Raw genomic sequence first — 14,521 nt, 5'->3', positions numbered from 1 at the left:
GGAGAGGAGAGGAGAGGAGAGGAGAGGAGAGGAGAGGAGAGGAGAGGAGAGGAGAGGAGAGGAGAGGAGAGGAGAGGAAGTGTAGAGTGTCCTGACTGAAAATTGGAATCCTTGTCAGTGCGAGACTCCAGCTTTTCCTGAGTTCTGAGAGACCAGGGTCCAGGATGCATCTGCTCATCTCCAGACGTATCCGTCTAGAAACACTGCTAAATATTTAGTCCAAACCAGATTTTTAGCTATTTTTAGCTACTGCCAATAAATCCTTCATTCACTTTTTAAACTTCTATTTTTGTTCTTACGTGTTTCAACCAGGAAGATGAAATGCACGGTCTACATCAAGAAATAGGCCAAACACGAGAGAGCAGGTGTTATTTCCTGCTGTCTTTGAGTCGGAGAGGAGCATGATGTAACTGTCCCCTCGGGTCCTCTGATGATCATGGGCTGCCGTGTGGATAAGGCAGAGCATACGGTTGGCAGGGGCGGTGGGTGGCGGCGGCCCTCAGTCTTTCACGTTCTCTGGATAATTAGTGACCAAAGACTGTCATCCACGTAGCTCCCCTTCCAGCTCGGGCTATCCTGCTAAGTCAAGCCTTTATTCTTCTCACCTTGTGGGGCACCCAGGTCCCCACCCTCCCACCCCCAGCGGTTCTCACCTGCCTCCCTTGGTCCCGGAAGAACTCTCCAGTATTCTCGATGACCTGCTCATCAGACAGCTGGGAATAGGGCTGCTCCTGGCAAAAGGTGAAGGTCTCCCACAGAGTCACCCCAAACGCCCACACGTCACTCGCTGTCGTGAATTTGCCCTGTTCGCGTAAGGAAAAGAAGAGGAAACCAGAATGGCCGGTCTGTGACGAGGGCAGGTGAGATCTGCATGATCTGGTTACCCCCAGATCATGGGACTGATCTGGAACTGCCAAGATGTGCATGGAGAATCTAAAATGACAAAATGGGGGCACCTGGGGGGCTTGGTTGGTTGAGCATCCAACTCTTGATTTTGGCTCAGGTCATGATCTCACGGTTTAGGAGATGGAGCCCCGTGATGGGCTCTGCACTGATAGCGTGGAGCCTGTTTGGGATTCTCTCTCTCCCTCCCTCTCTCTGTCCCTCCCCTACTCATGCACTTGCACACTCTCTCTCTCTCTTGCTCTCTCAAAATAAATAAATAAACTTAAAAAAAATAAAACAACAAACTGAAGTGGCTTTGGCCTCAAAGTTGCAGGTCATTGTCTTTGTCCCTCATGGGCTCAGCTTAAAACATGCTTCTCTTGGAAATGAGATCACAGGGCCGCAAGAGGTGTCTGAGCTCTGCCTGACTCTCCCACCAAGTGTCAGAAGCTCAAACTTCAGGCTCTAGGGTAGCCTTGGGAAAATACCCATGGGATTTTCTATTAGAATGGAAAGTCAATCGCTTTTACGTTAGAAATAGAGGAATCTAGTTTAAGTGCCCAAAGTCCCTGGGAGAATCCAGAACTCTTGTTTCCCAGGTCAGTAAGAATTACAGTCCTGAAGGGTAGACTAACACTGACAGCAATGGGATTCAGATGTGCTCAGCATGCATTAAATACATGCACATTTTCGATTCTGTAAATACAGCCTTCAAGTAGATGACGTTCTTTATCCTTATTTATTTGGATCAGAAAAGTGAGACAAGAGAGGTTTTCTAAAACTCTCCTAGATAGCAAGACCATTAGTAATGGAAAAACTGAGATTTGGAACAAGATCCTTTGAATCTCAGACTAATAATCTTTTACAACATATATAATACCTTGAAAAGGAACACTGCTCAATAATCACATCAGAAATGGGGAAAATGTGGGGCGCCTGGGTGACTCAGTCGGTTAAGCACCTGACTTCAGATCAGGTCATTACCTCGCGGTTTGTGAGTTTGAGCCCCACATCGGGCTCTGTGCTCAGAGCCTGGAGCCTGCTTCAGATTCTATGTCTCCCTCTCTCTCTGCCTCTCTCCCACTCATGCTGTCTCTCTCTCTCTCAAAAATAAACATTAAAAAAAAAAAAGAAAAGAAATGGGAAAAATGTGTGAGTCACGTGTAGATAATAAAGATCCTTGTAGGACTTATGTAAACTGGTGTATACCAGCATTCATAATAGCAGGAAACGGGAAAGTGCTCACTTCTCAAATTATAGAGATATTATTAAATTATCGGATAGACACACACAATGGAATATCATGCAGCCATTAAAATCACATGTCTGAAGAACATTTAATGACCTAGGAAATGCTAACGTTGTAGAATTATGTGTGCGTAGCATCATCCCATCTATGGAATGTAATGATCTGCACACAGGAGCCCCCTTATCGGCAGTTACACTTGCCACAATTTCAGCTGCCCATGATCAACTGCGATCCAGATGCTGAGAATGCTCTGCCCTTGCTACCGTACGTAGTAGCCTAACGCCACCTCACGACACCTACGTGATTCACCTACTTCCATCTCCTCACATAGACACTTTATCATTTTACCCCATCACAAAAGGAAGGGTGAGCAGAGTACGACATTTTGGAGAGAAAGAGAGAGAGAGAGAGAGAGAGAGAGAGAGAGAGACACCATGTTTGCATAACTTTTATGACAGTATCTTGTTATAATTGTTCTATTGTAATATTATTGGTTTTAATCTCTTACTGTGCCTAATTTATCCATTAAGCTTTATCATAGGTATGTATGTATGGGGGAAAAGCATAGTATATATAGGGTTCAGTACTGTCTGTGATTTCAGGCGTCCACTGGGGGGTCTTGGAACGTCTCCCTCATAAATAAAGGGGGGCTACTTTATGTATATATATACACGTGTACACACACACAACTACATATACAGAAATGTGTGTACAGAAAACAACCCTCGAAGGGAATATGCCGAACTATTATTAATGGTTATCTTGGGGAGAGAAAGGGGATAACTATATACATTTTTTCATTTCAAATTTAATTAACGAATCCTTTAAGAATATGAAAGAGGAATAAACAGATGAACTATAAACAAAGAAAGCTAGATTACTCCCAGGCTTTTCTCGGCGATATTAACTGGCAGAAGACAAACTTACTCATATGCAGCATTGCAGGAAGTAACTGTTTAAAGTCTAATAATCCCACCAATCATCCAAGTGGTATAAAACCAACAATAAAACATCTCAAATATACACGGTCAGAAAATACACCTCCAAGAGAGGCGTATGCAAAAACGTTTTCACTCATGGTCCAGAATACCCAGCGTCGGATAAAAATTACAAAGTGGGGACACCTGGCTGGCTCAGTCGTTGGGGCGTCTGACTCTTGGTTTTGGCTCAGGGCATGATCTCGAGGTTCATGAGTTCAAGTCCTGACACTGGCTCTGTGCTGACAGTGTGAAGCCTGCTTGAGATTCTCTCTCTGTCTCCCCAGCCCCCTCTCTCTAACCCTCTCCTGCTCATGCTCTCTCTCAAAATCAATAAACAAACTGAAACGTGGGTTCCTATGTGCTCCATGCTCCGTGCCCCGTGCCAGCTGCTAAGGCAGGGCTGATGGATGTGAGGAACTCACCAGCAAGATGCTCTCCCAGGACATCCAGCGGATAGGCAGCACTGCCCTGCCCTGGATCCGGTAGTAGTCACCGCTGTACAGGTTTCTGCTCATTCCGAAGTCGGCTATCTTGATGGTGTAGTTCTTCCCCACTAAGCAGTTTCGTGTGGCCAGATCTCGGTGGACGAAATTAAGAGAGGAGAGGTACTTCATACCGGAGGCAATCTGGGTCGCCATAAACTTCAGGTTGGCATAACTGAGGGGATAAAAGGGAAGAGAGAAAGTAGCCTGTGGCCAGAGGGAGCCGTGAAAGGCATGCATCCCACGGGTAGTACCAACAAACTGGAGTTTCGACCTCAGCATCTCTTTTCTGCTCTCAGTGAATCTGCTGGCTTTCCCCACCAGAGCAGCTGCTCCCCTGCTCCCTGCATACTAACCTCCCCACCATCCCAGAGCACTGACATGCTCTCAAGTTCACCGCTCCTGTCTTCAGAGCCAAGATGTGTCTCGGGGAACACGGAGAAGGGATGGAAGACCCGGCTGACTTACCTGACAGTGGGTACATTGCTGGAGGCAGAACTGGGGGGCTCGTGGCGGGAGAGAAACTGATTGAGGTCTCCATTTTCCATGTACTCAGTGATCATGCACAGAGGGTCCTCTGTGATACACACGGCTAAGAGGCGGATGATGTTTGGGTCCTTAAGCCGGGACATGATCTTTATCTCCTTAAGGAAATCGTTCCTTTGGAGGACACAGACATGGGCGAACCCAGGGGTTGCCAGGGTTAGACACAAAATGGGGAGGAAGACACAGTAAAGCCCAGTCCCGCCCCTTATTCCAAGTCTTGTCTCCCTTTGGATAACCTTTGAAAGGGCAGAGAAGTTGGTACCTGGACACTGTCTCATTCTATTCACCCTGATCTGATGCACCCTCCTCAACTCTAATCTTTTTGGAAACATGAACGATGACTTGCTCACATTTGCATCCCTAGAACCCGACAGAAGGCCCACCACACAGAAAGTGATGACTATTTGCCGAGTCAAATATACACGGCTTAAAAACTAGTCTGCAAAATGAAACTTTTTACTGGAAATCATATCTGCAGTGCCCTGGGGCATTTATCTTTTTAAAAAGTCATGGAGTCACTCTACTAATAAAGCAAAGAAGTCTTTTATAAAGTGAATAATCATCCTCTGGTTTATCTGATCATTCTTTTTTTTCTTCTCTTCATGCTGGCTTTTCTTGATACAGGGCACCCCAGCTGTCAGTCACAGCACACACTGAGGAAGCCTGTTCAAAACAGAGCTGTTCAGGGGTGCCTGGCTGGCTCAGTCGGTTAAGCGTCCGACTTCAGCTCAGGTCATGATCTCGTGGTTCGTGAGTTCGAGCCCCGCATCAGACTCTGTGCTGACAGCTCAGAGCCTGGAGCCTGTTTCCGATTCTGTGTCTCCCTCTCTCTCTGCCCCTCCCCCACTCATGTTCTGTCTCTGTCTCAAAACTAAATAAACTATTAAAAAAAATTAAAAAAACAAACAGCACTCACTTGGCCAAGACCATAACTGCCTGAGTACTCAGTGACAACCACCCCTGAGTCACAAAGTGGGCTATCACCTTCCCAGTAGCAATAGCTGGGTTAGTGAGACCACTGGCCCACATTCTTAAAACTATTGGAGCAGATCAGTTATGTGTCTCCTGTGAGTTTTCTATGAATGTGGACTGGCAGTCATATTGTGTTAATATAAAACCCTGGAAATGTGACCCCTCCCCTCCTGCATTCCTCTCCATTCCAAACCAGCGGTTTCCATGGCTTGGGGCAGGGGGTGGTGCCCAGAGTCTAGGTCACCCATTGCTGCTAGTGTGTAGTGGGCACAGGTGAAGGAATACCAAACATTGCCAACCAAAACAATGGGCAAAGGCTTTGTCACATCTTATGATTTTTCCTTCTTGCCACTCTCTCCCATTGTGTGCTAAGGTCAACATTAAGAATATTCCATCTCTCTAAAGGATGCAGAGGAAGTCATTTTTCATGTACTGATGTCCTTAAGATTGAAATTCTCAGGGGTGCCTGAGTGGCTCAGTCAGGTGAGCGTCCGACTTTGGCTCACATCATGATCTCACGGTTCTTGAGTTCAAGCCCCGTGTGGGACCCTATGCTGGCAGCTGAGAGCCTGGAGCCTGCTTCGGATTCTGTGTTTTCCTGTCTCTCTCTGTCCCTCCCCCGCCCCTCAAAAATAAACATTAAAAAAAAGATTGAAATTCTCACAGTTAAAATTCCAGTTCTGTTCCCTTGCCTTTCTTCATTCCACATTCTGGCTGTTGCAAGGCTTTTCGTGAAACTCTACCATCACTCTTGGACTTGACGATAATTTGGGGAATAGGGGTAATAAGCTTTCTCTCACTGTGAGTATCAGCGAGACTGATTGAGTCAACACAAATGGGAAAATACGTACGTTACCCAGATGTGCAGACTTCTCTGAGACACAACCAGCTTTCAACCAGCACGCCTCCCTGGGTGAGGATTAACTCACCATTACTGTAATGGAAAGGCTGTCAGACAACGGAGTATGGCTGGAAACTGCAATTTATGTAGCAAAGGATCCAAGAGACTATTGGCCAGTTTGGGAAACAGCTAAAAGGACTGTGGATCCTTTTGCTTTGAGGTCCATGGATACTTTTCCAAGTAGAGGTAGCTTCTCATTTGGGGGGTTGCTGGACATAGAAGAAAAGGAGCATAAAAGAGAAAAAAAAGGGAATGAGAAAGTAAGTAGAGATGCGAAAAGAGAACGGAAGGGACTCAGCAAGAAAGGTGTGTGAACGTGGAAGTCTGCCAGGACGCGGTAATGACATTGAGGAGTACGTCTGTGCATAACCATGGAAGGAGCAAATATCCAGGCTGTTGTGCGTGTTGGGAAGTACGACTCGGTGCAGAAGGCGTTACGAGGTAAATTGGTAGCTAATTCAATGGATAGTGGGCATTTGTGTCCACGAGGGATGGAGAAGAGAGATGAGGGCTATGGCCAATTGGAAAAATAAAGCATAACAGTGAAAGGTGAGGAAGCTCACAGACCTTCCCATCTCGAAAGAAAAAACTGCTCAAAGGTTTCCAGGGGGTGTTCCTGATCCTGAAGGTGAAATACATAAAGGAGAATTCAAAATGCAGACCACAGACCTGGCATTCTTGTTGGCATCTGCCCGGAGCATTTTCACGGCCACCAGGACAGGCTGGTTGGCACTGACATCTAGGGCAAAATCTTTGTCTTTGAATTTTTCCATCCCCTCCACTTCACAGAGATGAACCTAGACAAAAGTCATCTACTTTCAGCATCATCATTTCTCCTGAAGGCGGCTCCGTACTCTTGCTGGGCATTTCCTGGAGATAAGCTAACTCATAACAACTCCACCAAATCGTCAGGAGACTGTTAAGATACGTGTAACATACCTTTCATTCAAATGTTGACACAAACAACGGTCGAGAACCCAGCTCATATGATACGCTACTGCTTTGTGAAAGAAACATACATTGATTGGAACATTAAATATGTAAACTAATTTACAACATGGTATTTTTTTACAGCACAGTCCATGCTCCAACTTTGATTCAAGGAAGTTTAGTTACTGGATCATACAAAACATACGGCGACCTCCTCTCTAAGGTCACCCTTTGGTATGGCATTAGCACTGTAAGTAACCCCGATGTATTATCAACAGTGTAACGAGCCTGTGTTTTCAACTGAGGGGGCAGAACGAGTACCTACAACATCACAAACAGATGCCACGGACCCTCTTACCCCCACCAACGCCAGCCTACCCAGGGGTAGAGCCTGCCACCCACCCTAAAAACCAATAACACATTCTTATATTTCATTTGGAGTTCAGACGGCACTGTCGAAGGGCTCCTATTGCCACTGAAATCATGGCTTGGAAGTCTCAGAAGTTCATGTGACCGATGGAAAGAATGCAAAGTCACTATTACGTGCATCACTCGGAGGGCAACTGGGAAGATGATTCCTCCTTATCTCAACTGGCACTTCGTTCCCTGGTGGCTGATTCTGGGACTAGAGTCAGGGGCGAGGTTGTTTTTGACCACTTTACACATAACTCCCATTGAAAGGAAGAAAACAAAGTGGCTATCGAGCAGCAGGGTGTTCTTGGACAGCTTATAAAAGATGATCACATCTCATGGGTCCCCACCCTCTGTAACCTATTGTAAAAGCTGTTGAAAACATTGAATGTTTTTCAGCATATCTGAAGGCCAGTGACTTGCTGGCTTTAAAACCTCCTGTACAGAAATCAGAAGGCCCAGGACCTCTGTTATTCCGTGGAGATCAGGTTGACCCAATACCTGCCTTCTAGAATACAAGACGAGGAGAGATAAGTGAAGGAGACATTCCAGTATGAATCCACTTTGGAAGGGGTACTTTGCTCTCCTGGACATTTTTACTCAACCACTATGTGGAGACCCCAGTGAAGGGCTCAACTCACCTCCCCGAACTGGCCTTCTCCCAGCTTCTCCTTGAATGTTAGAAGCTTCCTAGGGAACTCTTCCACAGCCACGTCTTTTCCGGAAAGCAGGTCCATGGTAACAGCAGGCACTGAGTAGGTGTTGCCTCCGGTTACCCCCTGCAGGTTCACAATGTCAGCCTCGGCGTAGTGGGGCGCCCCATCAGGCCCGCTGGGCTGGGCTGGCTTCACAACGCCGCTGCAGCCTGGGAAGACATGGGGATGGGTCTTACCCCAAGGGACATCTTGACAGGAAGACTGGGACATGCCCTTAAGACTGCCTACCCTACCCCGTGCCACTGTCATGTGGAGAATGGTTCCTCTAGGGACTCTTTCTTGTGGCCTTTGGAATGTAGACCATCGTTTTCTCTCATATTCTTCTCAAGCTACATGATCATTAACAACCTCCTTGGCTTATCTTATGGGACTGTGGTGAAGCTATAGTACAGTTCAGTTCATGCTATATAAGGGCAGGAGTATTAAAGTTTGAAGATTTAATCACATTTCTTTAATTTTAAGACACCATCATTGATTTAATAACCTATATTAGGGATTAAAAAAAACCTTTCTGATTCTATGATCTAATTTAAGATACACCCATCCTTTAAAAAATATACATTATGGGACACCTGGGTGGCTCAGTGGGTTGAGCGTCTGACTCTTGAGTTTGGCTCAGACCATGATCTCATGGTTCATGAGATTGAGCCTGTCAGGCTCCACACTGCTTGTAATTCTCTCTCTTTTCCTCTCTCTCTGTTAGCTCTCCTTCTCACATGCTAGCTCTCTCTCTCTCTCAAAATAAATAAACTTTAAAAAATTTAAAATAAATATTAAAATATGAGGGGGGAGATGTAAATTACTTTGTAAATTACTAGGTAAATTACTTTGGTTCTACCTAGGAAATAAATTTGTTTATATCCTTTATTCCTGGTATCTCTGTAAAATTCCCTGAGCTCAATGTGCTCCTTCATTGTTTGCTGTCCATGAAATGATAAATACATGCTAGTTTCCTTCCTTTGAAAAGAGCCTTTGAAAAGCCTATGTGCCCCTGGTAAGTCCTGTCTAATTCTCTGTCCAGCTCTCTCCTGAGCCCAAGTTCTTCTACTGACTTGGATCACTCTTCAGTTATGGAGAAGCTGCTCTGAGTCCCAGTAATGACCCCAGAATCCCTTCTGATGTCACTCTGAAACACTTTAAAAAAAAAACTGGATGTAAATCAATTGGCACAGCTTTACCAAAGCAACACTTTTACTGAAGAAAGGCAAGAAATATTTGCTGTTGTAAAAAAAAATCATGTATTCTTCTAATAAACTTTCACCAAAGATAAATCAACAAAAATTAGATAAACTCTATTATCTAGATGGCCAAAAAAACTCAGAATTCTAGGATGTCTTTAGCTTCATAGATTTGTTTTCTCCAGAGAAATGCTAGCCCTAAACTTCCCGCTAATGATGTTTGATAGCGGGTGAGTGCCCTATCCGGGCCTCCCCATCTTCTTCCTATGGAAAACGAGGAGTCAGACTAGTTGAACTGCTTTGATTCTTCTGGTGTTAACACTTTGGGGACACTTTTTTATTTATTTTCTTCCTCTTCTGACCTGAGGGTCCCTTCAAACACCTGTTATGTGCAGGAGTGAAAGCGAGGTGCTCAGATTAGGGTACAAGTAGCAGCAGATCAATCTAGAAAGAGGGTGTGAACTTCTCAGGAGAAGGTGGACTTCTCTCCATCAAAACCAGATTTGGTTGAATAGGAGCAAGGTGTCACACCTTCATACTGCCTGTCAAGATGTCTCCCTCCTTCTCTGCCACAGTGTCATCCTCACCTGACTCTTCCTCCCCCGGCGCGAATTCTGGGAGTTTTCGTATCAGCCTCGACGGCTCCTGGTAGTCAGGGCGAAGGGGAAAGATGCGATCATAAGTGGAACTGGACTCCTGCTCACTTGGCGATGAGGAGCGGTTGTGGTTGAACATGCTGGACTCACTGGGCAGGGACAGGCTGACTGTCATTTCATCATCCAGCATCCTTCTGGAAGCCTGAACGAGAAGGGGGGGAAGGCAAGGTGGCATAAGGGGGATCATCACTTCCTCCTCCCCCGAAACCCAGCTCTTTCACTCAGGTGAGATTCCTCTCTATATTATTCTTAAACTCTGTCAGCACCTCAAGGATGGGACGCAGTCTGGTTCCACGAATGCTTGTGTCACAGAAACTTAGAATAACCCTTCATTGCATCAAGGCAGATTTTGACATCCCACTTTCCGTGCTGGCAACATTCACTAACTTTCACCGACGCACTTAGAAGCATTATTTACATGACACTCTAAGAACCCATCAGTAGCCAATTAAAGATCTTATCAATCTTGGAGAGTGTTTGGTATTCTGTTAAGTGATAGATTTTTGCAGACTTATCCTTCAACTGGTTTGACTTTGCATAGACATATATTAAAATGCTCAATCAGTCAACAGAGATGCTGCCACATGCTGGATCCACAGTCCACCTGATCGCTGTGACACTGTAGGTTAGGATCATAGGCCCTCAATCCCACATTTTCACTAGCACAAAAATAAAATGGCTACAAAATGGGAAAGAAAAGTCCCGAGGGTACTGAGGTGAATTACACCTGATAAAGAAAGAGGAAGACGAAAATAACAAATTGTTTTGGCATCCTATCCAATGCAACCTACCTGCTGCTTCCAAAGGAAAATGCAAGAATCTGAATATATGCGACCATGTGGATTTGAACATGTAAAATGTTCCACTCCAACAAACACACTTTGGGTCGTCAGGAGAAACTTAGAGTCCCCAATACTGACTATGGAATCGAACACATAGTAGGTACTCAATAAATACGGGTTAACTCTCTCAAAGAAAAAATGACACTACCAAAAGTATCCGACAAGAAATGCTTAGTCTAAAGCTATTTTGAGTAATGCTTCTTGGAATATATGTGTATGCTTCAGGGTTTTACACACACACACACAAATTCTGTCCTCAGGAAGAAATCTTGTGTCATTCCAGAGATATACAAGGTTAGAAAGGATTTCTTGAAGGACCAAGTGAAATATTCCAGGGCAAAATTTTTGCTCTCCTTTTTACTTAAAGAGTCTCCACTCCAACAGTCCTCTTCCAGTCCATGAACATATTCCAATCAGATTCAGAAGAAAGACCCAGAGAAGTATGGTAAACGCTGGTTCTAATAAAGAGGAAAATAGCTCACAGACTCCCTCTTCCCAAATAAAACGCAGTCATAACAAACTACTCAAGAAGGACACACAATAGCTTCAAGCTGTCCCATGAACCTCTAGTGCACCAGCTTCTACTGGCATCAGCATTATTTGCTGCCCCTCATCCTGAATCTAGACACCCAGTATGTTCCAGCATTCTAGAAGAAAGAAGGTTTTAACATTGCCTCATCATGCCCACTCATTGATCAAGTGAAGATGTCCATGGCCAAATGTAGAACTACTTAACCATCGGTAGACCCCAAGAGCATCAGATACTTAGCAGAAGTGCCCAGAGAGTTGCTATCTGGCCTTAGGAGGCCAAAGAAAGGCCTAGATATTGCATCTTTGGTGCAATGGATATATTTTGGAAGAAAAAAAAGTCAACAAATTTCAAGATGGGAATGAACACATAAAATAGGATATCAGTTGTATGACCTCGAATACGTCACATTTTCTCAACAGAAAAACAGTTCAATAAAACTACTCTGCCCAGCTCACCAGTATTCGATGAGGTTCAAGTAAAATAGTACACGTGAAAAAAGTCCTTGCAGACTGTCAAATATTAGCAAATGTATAAAAACTGTTCAGATAATTTAGACTGGACAAAACAAATCTGAGGAGAGACTCAGAAGAATGCATCATCCTAACTTCCACGTACATAAAGAAGTATAAATAAGATTATAAGAAACTTGGCTTGGATATGAATGAGGCTGAATGTTCTCCTGCACGTACACACATGAACGCACATGTGCATGCGCGTGCACACACACACACACACAGACATGTGAACTGTAACAGAAGAGAAGGAAGAGCATTATCAGAAGTTTTAGCTAGTTTTTTTAATTAAAAATTTTTTTTTAATTTTTTTAATGTTTTATTTATATCTAGGAGAGAGAGAGAGACAGCGTGAGCAGGGGAGGGTCAGAGAGAGAGGGAGACACAGAATCTGAAGCAGGCTCCAGGCTCTGAGCTGGCAGTCAGCACAGAGCCCGATGCGGGGCTCGAACCCACGAACCGCGAGATCATGACCTAAGCGAAAGTCGGCCGCTTAACTGACTAAGCCACCCAGGCGCCCCTTAATTAAAAATTTTTTAAAATATATAGATTCCTGCACTCCCCACCCCCCAAACCCAGAGAATCAAAACCTTCAAGGGAGATGCTTGACTTGAGACTCAATGTCTTAGGAAAAGTTTTCTGAGTTTTCTAGGGAGGTTCCAGGATCTCCATCCCAAACATGAGAAAATGGACTTAGCTTATTCTTTTCTGACTCCTTTCAGCAACAAGCTTCGCCACTCCCAGGCTTCTCAGTAGCCCCAGTTAATGCTCTAAGCATTTATAAGTTTTTACAGCATGCCACTTTCTCCTAGGGAAGCAGTGGCTTAGGCAAGGGTGGGGCAGTTTCTTATCCCATGACTGTTCTGCCCTTCCTCACCTTCTCCAGCATCTTCTGCCAGAACTGCCTCCAGAGGATGATGACAATGATGGCCAGGAGGATGAAGATGATGGCCACCAAGCAGCCGATCAGGATCCGCGTGTTGCTGTCATCAACTTTAAGCATCGGATCTGTGGCCAGGAAAAGAAAGACAGAGAACACCATCATCTCATGGGGCAAGGCAAAGCATGAGGGATTGGACTAGAGACAGGGACGTAGAACCTCTTCCTTCGGGATAATTCTGCAAGATGCCACCTCAATGCTTCTGCTTAGTTTTGGTCTTGCTGCTCGTGGATTACTTCACTTCTACACTGTACAGGCCTCCTCCTTGGGACAGTAGCCTCCTCCTCCTCACGTATCAGGCTGGATAATGGAGAGGCTTTCCATTCGTCCCCAAATTTTGCTCCTTTATTATCACAGCCTGGATCTACTGGCCCCAATCACACTTCATGAAAAACAGGTGAAGAACCAGTTTCGCCCTTTGCATTCTGTGAGGCATGCCGAGGTAGCAGAGAGTCCTCTTTGGAGACACTCGATCACCTGTATTTCCTAGATTGCTATTCATGTGACCGGTGACCATCTGAAGCACCGAACACACTTTGCATGTATCTCCAATTAGTAAGACTGGCATTTTGTTTAATGGGCTTCCATCCATTCATGGAGATCCCCGCTAGGGGTCTTACCCAGAAATGTCCCTTCCCTTGTTTCTGTTCCAAGCGACATGAACTTTCATGACACAGTTGGAACAGTTCCAGGCCCTCCTTTAGCCGAAGAGCTGCATGGGCCAGCAGTGAGAAGAGTGAGTTGGGGTCCTTTACTTTGGAGGTGGACTGGCCTACCTTTCCAGAACTAATCTTCATCCAAAGCCACCTGGTACAAAGCCTCCTACACAGTCAGGCCCTTGCAAATCTCCACCCTTCTCTGTCCTCTGGAAGACCCCTCACCTGACCTCTTATAACTAGAAATCACACATACCATAGGTTGTGGGCGCCTCGGGTGAGGTGGGCGGGGCTCCAGAGTTGTTGTACATGGCGGCGTCTGTTAAGAAACAAAGGTGCGTCAGAACAGGGGAGAAGATAGCAAATAGTGGTTTTTCTGGAGGTAGACTGTGATCTCGCACGTGGTGAAATCAATTTAGTGGGTTGCCAGCAGACTGTCTCAAAAATGAAATCACATAATATTCTAAATTATAATCACATAAATATTCTAAATGCAATAGTAAGGGCAGCTCTCATTTTGTAAAATGTTTGTTTAAATGACACTGGCTGTCATGGGACAAAAAAGGTTAAGAAACAGTGGTTCGGAGGGCTGTGGCCACACGTGATCATAAAGCCCAAATTCTGCAAAATATGGAGAGAATACAGCGGGTAAGTGGGCGTAAGGCAGATAGTGCCAAGAGGCTCTTTCCTTCAAGGAAACTAAGTTGTCTGCAATTGATTAAACATATTGAATTTATAAAACTGCAATGCAATAAGTGTATAATGATACTAAAAAAAAGAACAATTATGAAAAACAAAACTCATTAGACATTATTGGAAGTTGCTATGGCATCAATTCTGAAAAGAGAAAAAAATTAATCACGTATCCTGTCCTTTCCATGTAAACTGTATCTCAGGGTAGGTGAGTGCATGAGGAACAGTTCTACTAGTCCGAAGAAATGCAGCTAATAAATGCAGAAGGAATGCAAGGATTAGAAATCCTAATGAAATAAATAATTCAAGCAGTGGTCATGAGTTCATGGGGATAACCTGAGCCCAGAAATTAATCTTAGCATCACTAGAGGTGAGAGAATCTAAGATTACATCCCCATGATGAGGTTCAATGTAAAGGACACAGCACTATCTATGACAAA

The 14,521-nt window shown here is 44.7% G+C and overlaps 1 protein-coding gene across 1 annotated transcript in view; it reads right to left on the bottom strand.

Annotated features, from left to right (window-relative positions):
• DDR2 (discoidin domain receptor tyrosine kinase 2) overlaps window positions 1–14,521 on the bottom strand; it is a 138,116-nt gene that overhangs the window by 8,275 nt on the left and 115,320 nt on the right. Inside the window, exons 9-16 of the mRNA XM_039245981.1 lie at window positions 13,645–13,707; window positions 12,670–12,800; window positions 9,838–10,048; window positions 7,998–8,221; window positions 6,685–6,812; window positions 4,065–4,256; window positions 3,537–3,771; window positions 654–803 (exon numbers count right to left, since the gene is read on the bottom strand). Coding sequence (XP_039101912.1) covers window positions 654–803; window positions 3,537–3,771; window positions 4,065–4,256; window positions 6,685–6,812; window positions 7,998–8,221; window positions 9,838–10,048; window positions 12,670–12,800; window positions 13,645–13,707 — 1,334 coding nt within the window. The remainder of the gene's footprint in view (window positions 1–653; window positions 804–3,536; window positions 3,772–4,064; window positions 4,257–6,684; window positions 6,813–7,997; window positions 8,222–9,837; window positions 10,049–12,669; window positions 12,801–13,644; window positions 13,708–14,521) is intronic.

This window comes from Hyaena hyaena, unplaced genomic scaffold (genome assembly GCF_003009895.1).
Source record: "Hyaena hyaena isolate Hyena2069 unplaced genomic scaffold, ASM300989v1 scaffold_275, whole genome shotgun sequence".
NCBI classification, from domain to species: domain Eukaryota; kingdom Metazoa; phylum Chordata; class Mammalia; order Carnivora; family Hyaenidae; genus Hyaena; species Hyaena hyaena.
This window is presented reverse-complemented; position numbering and strand designations above follow the sequence as displayed.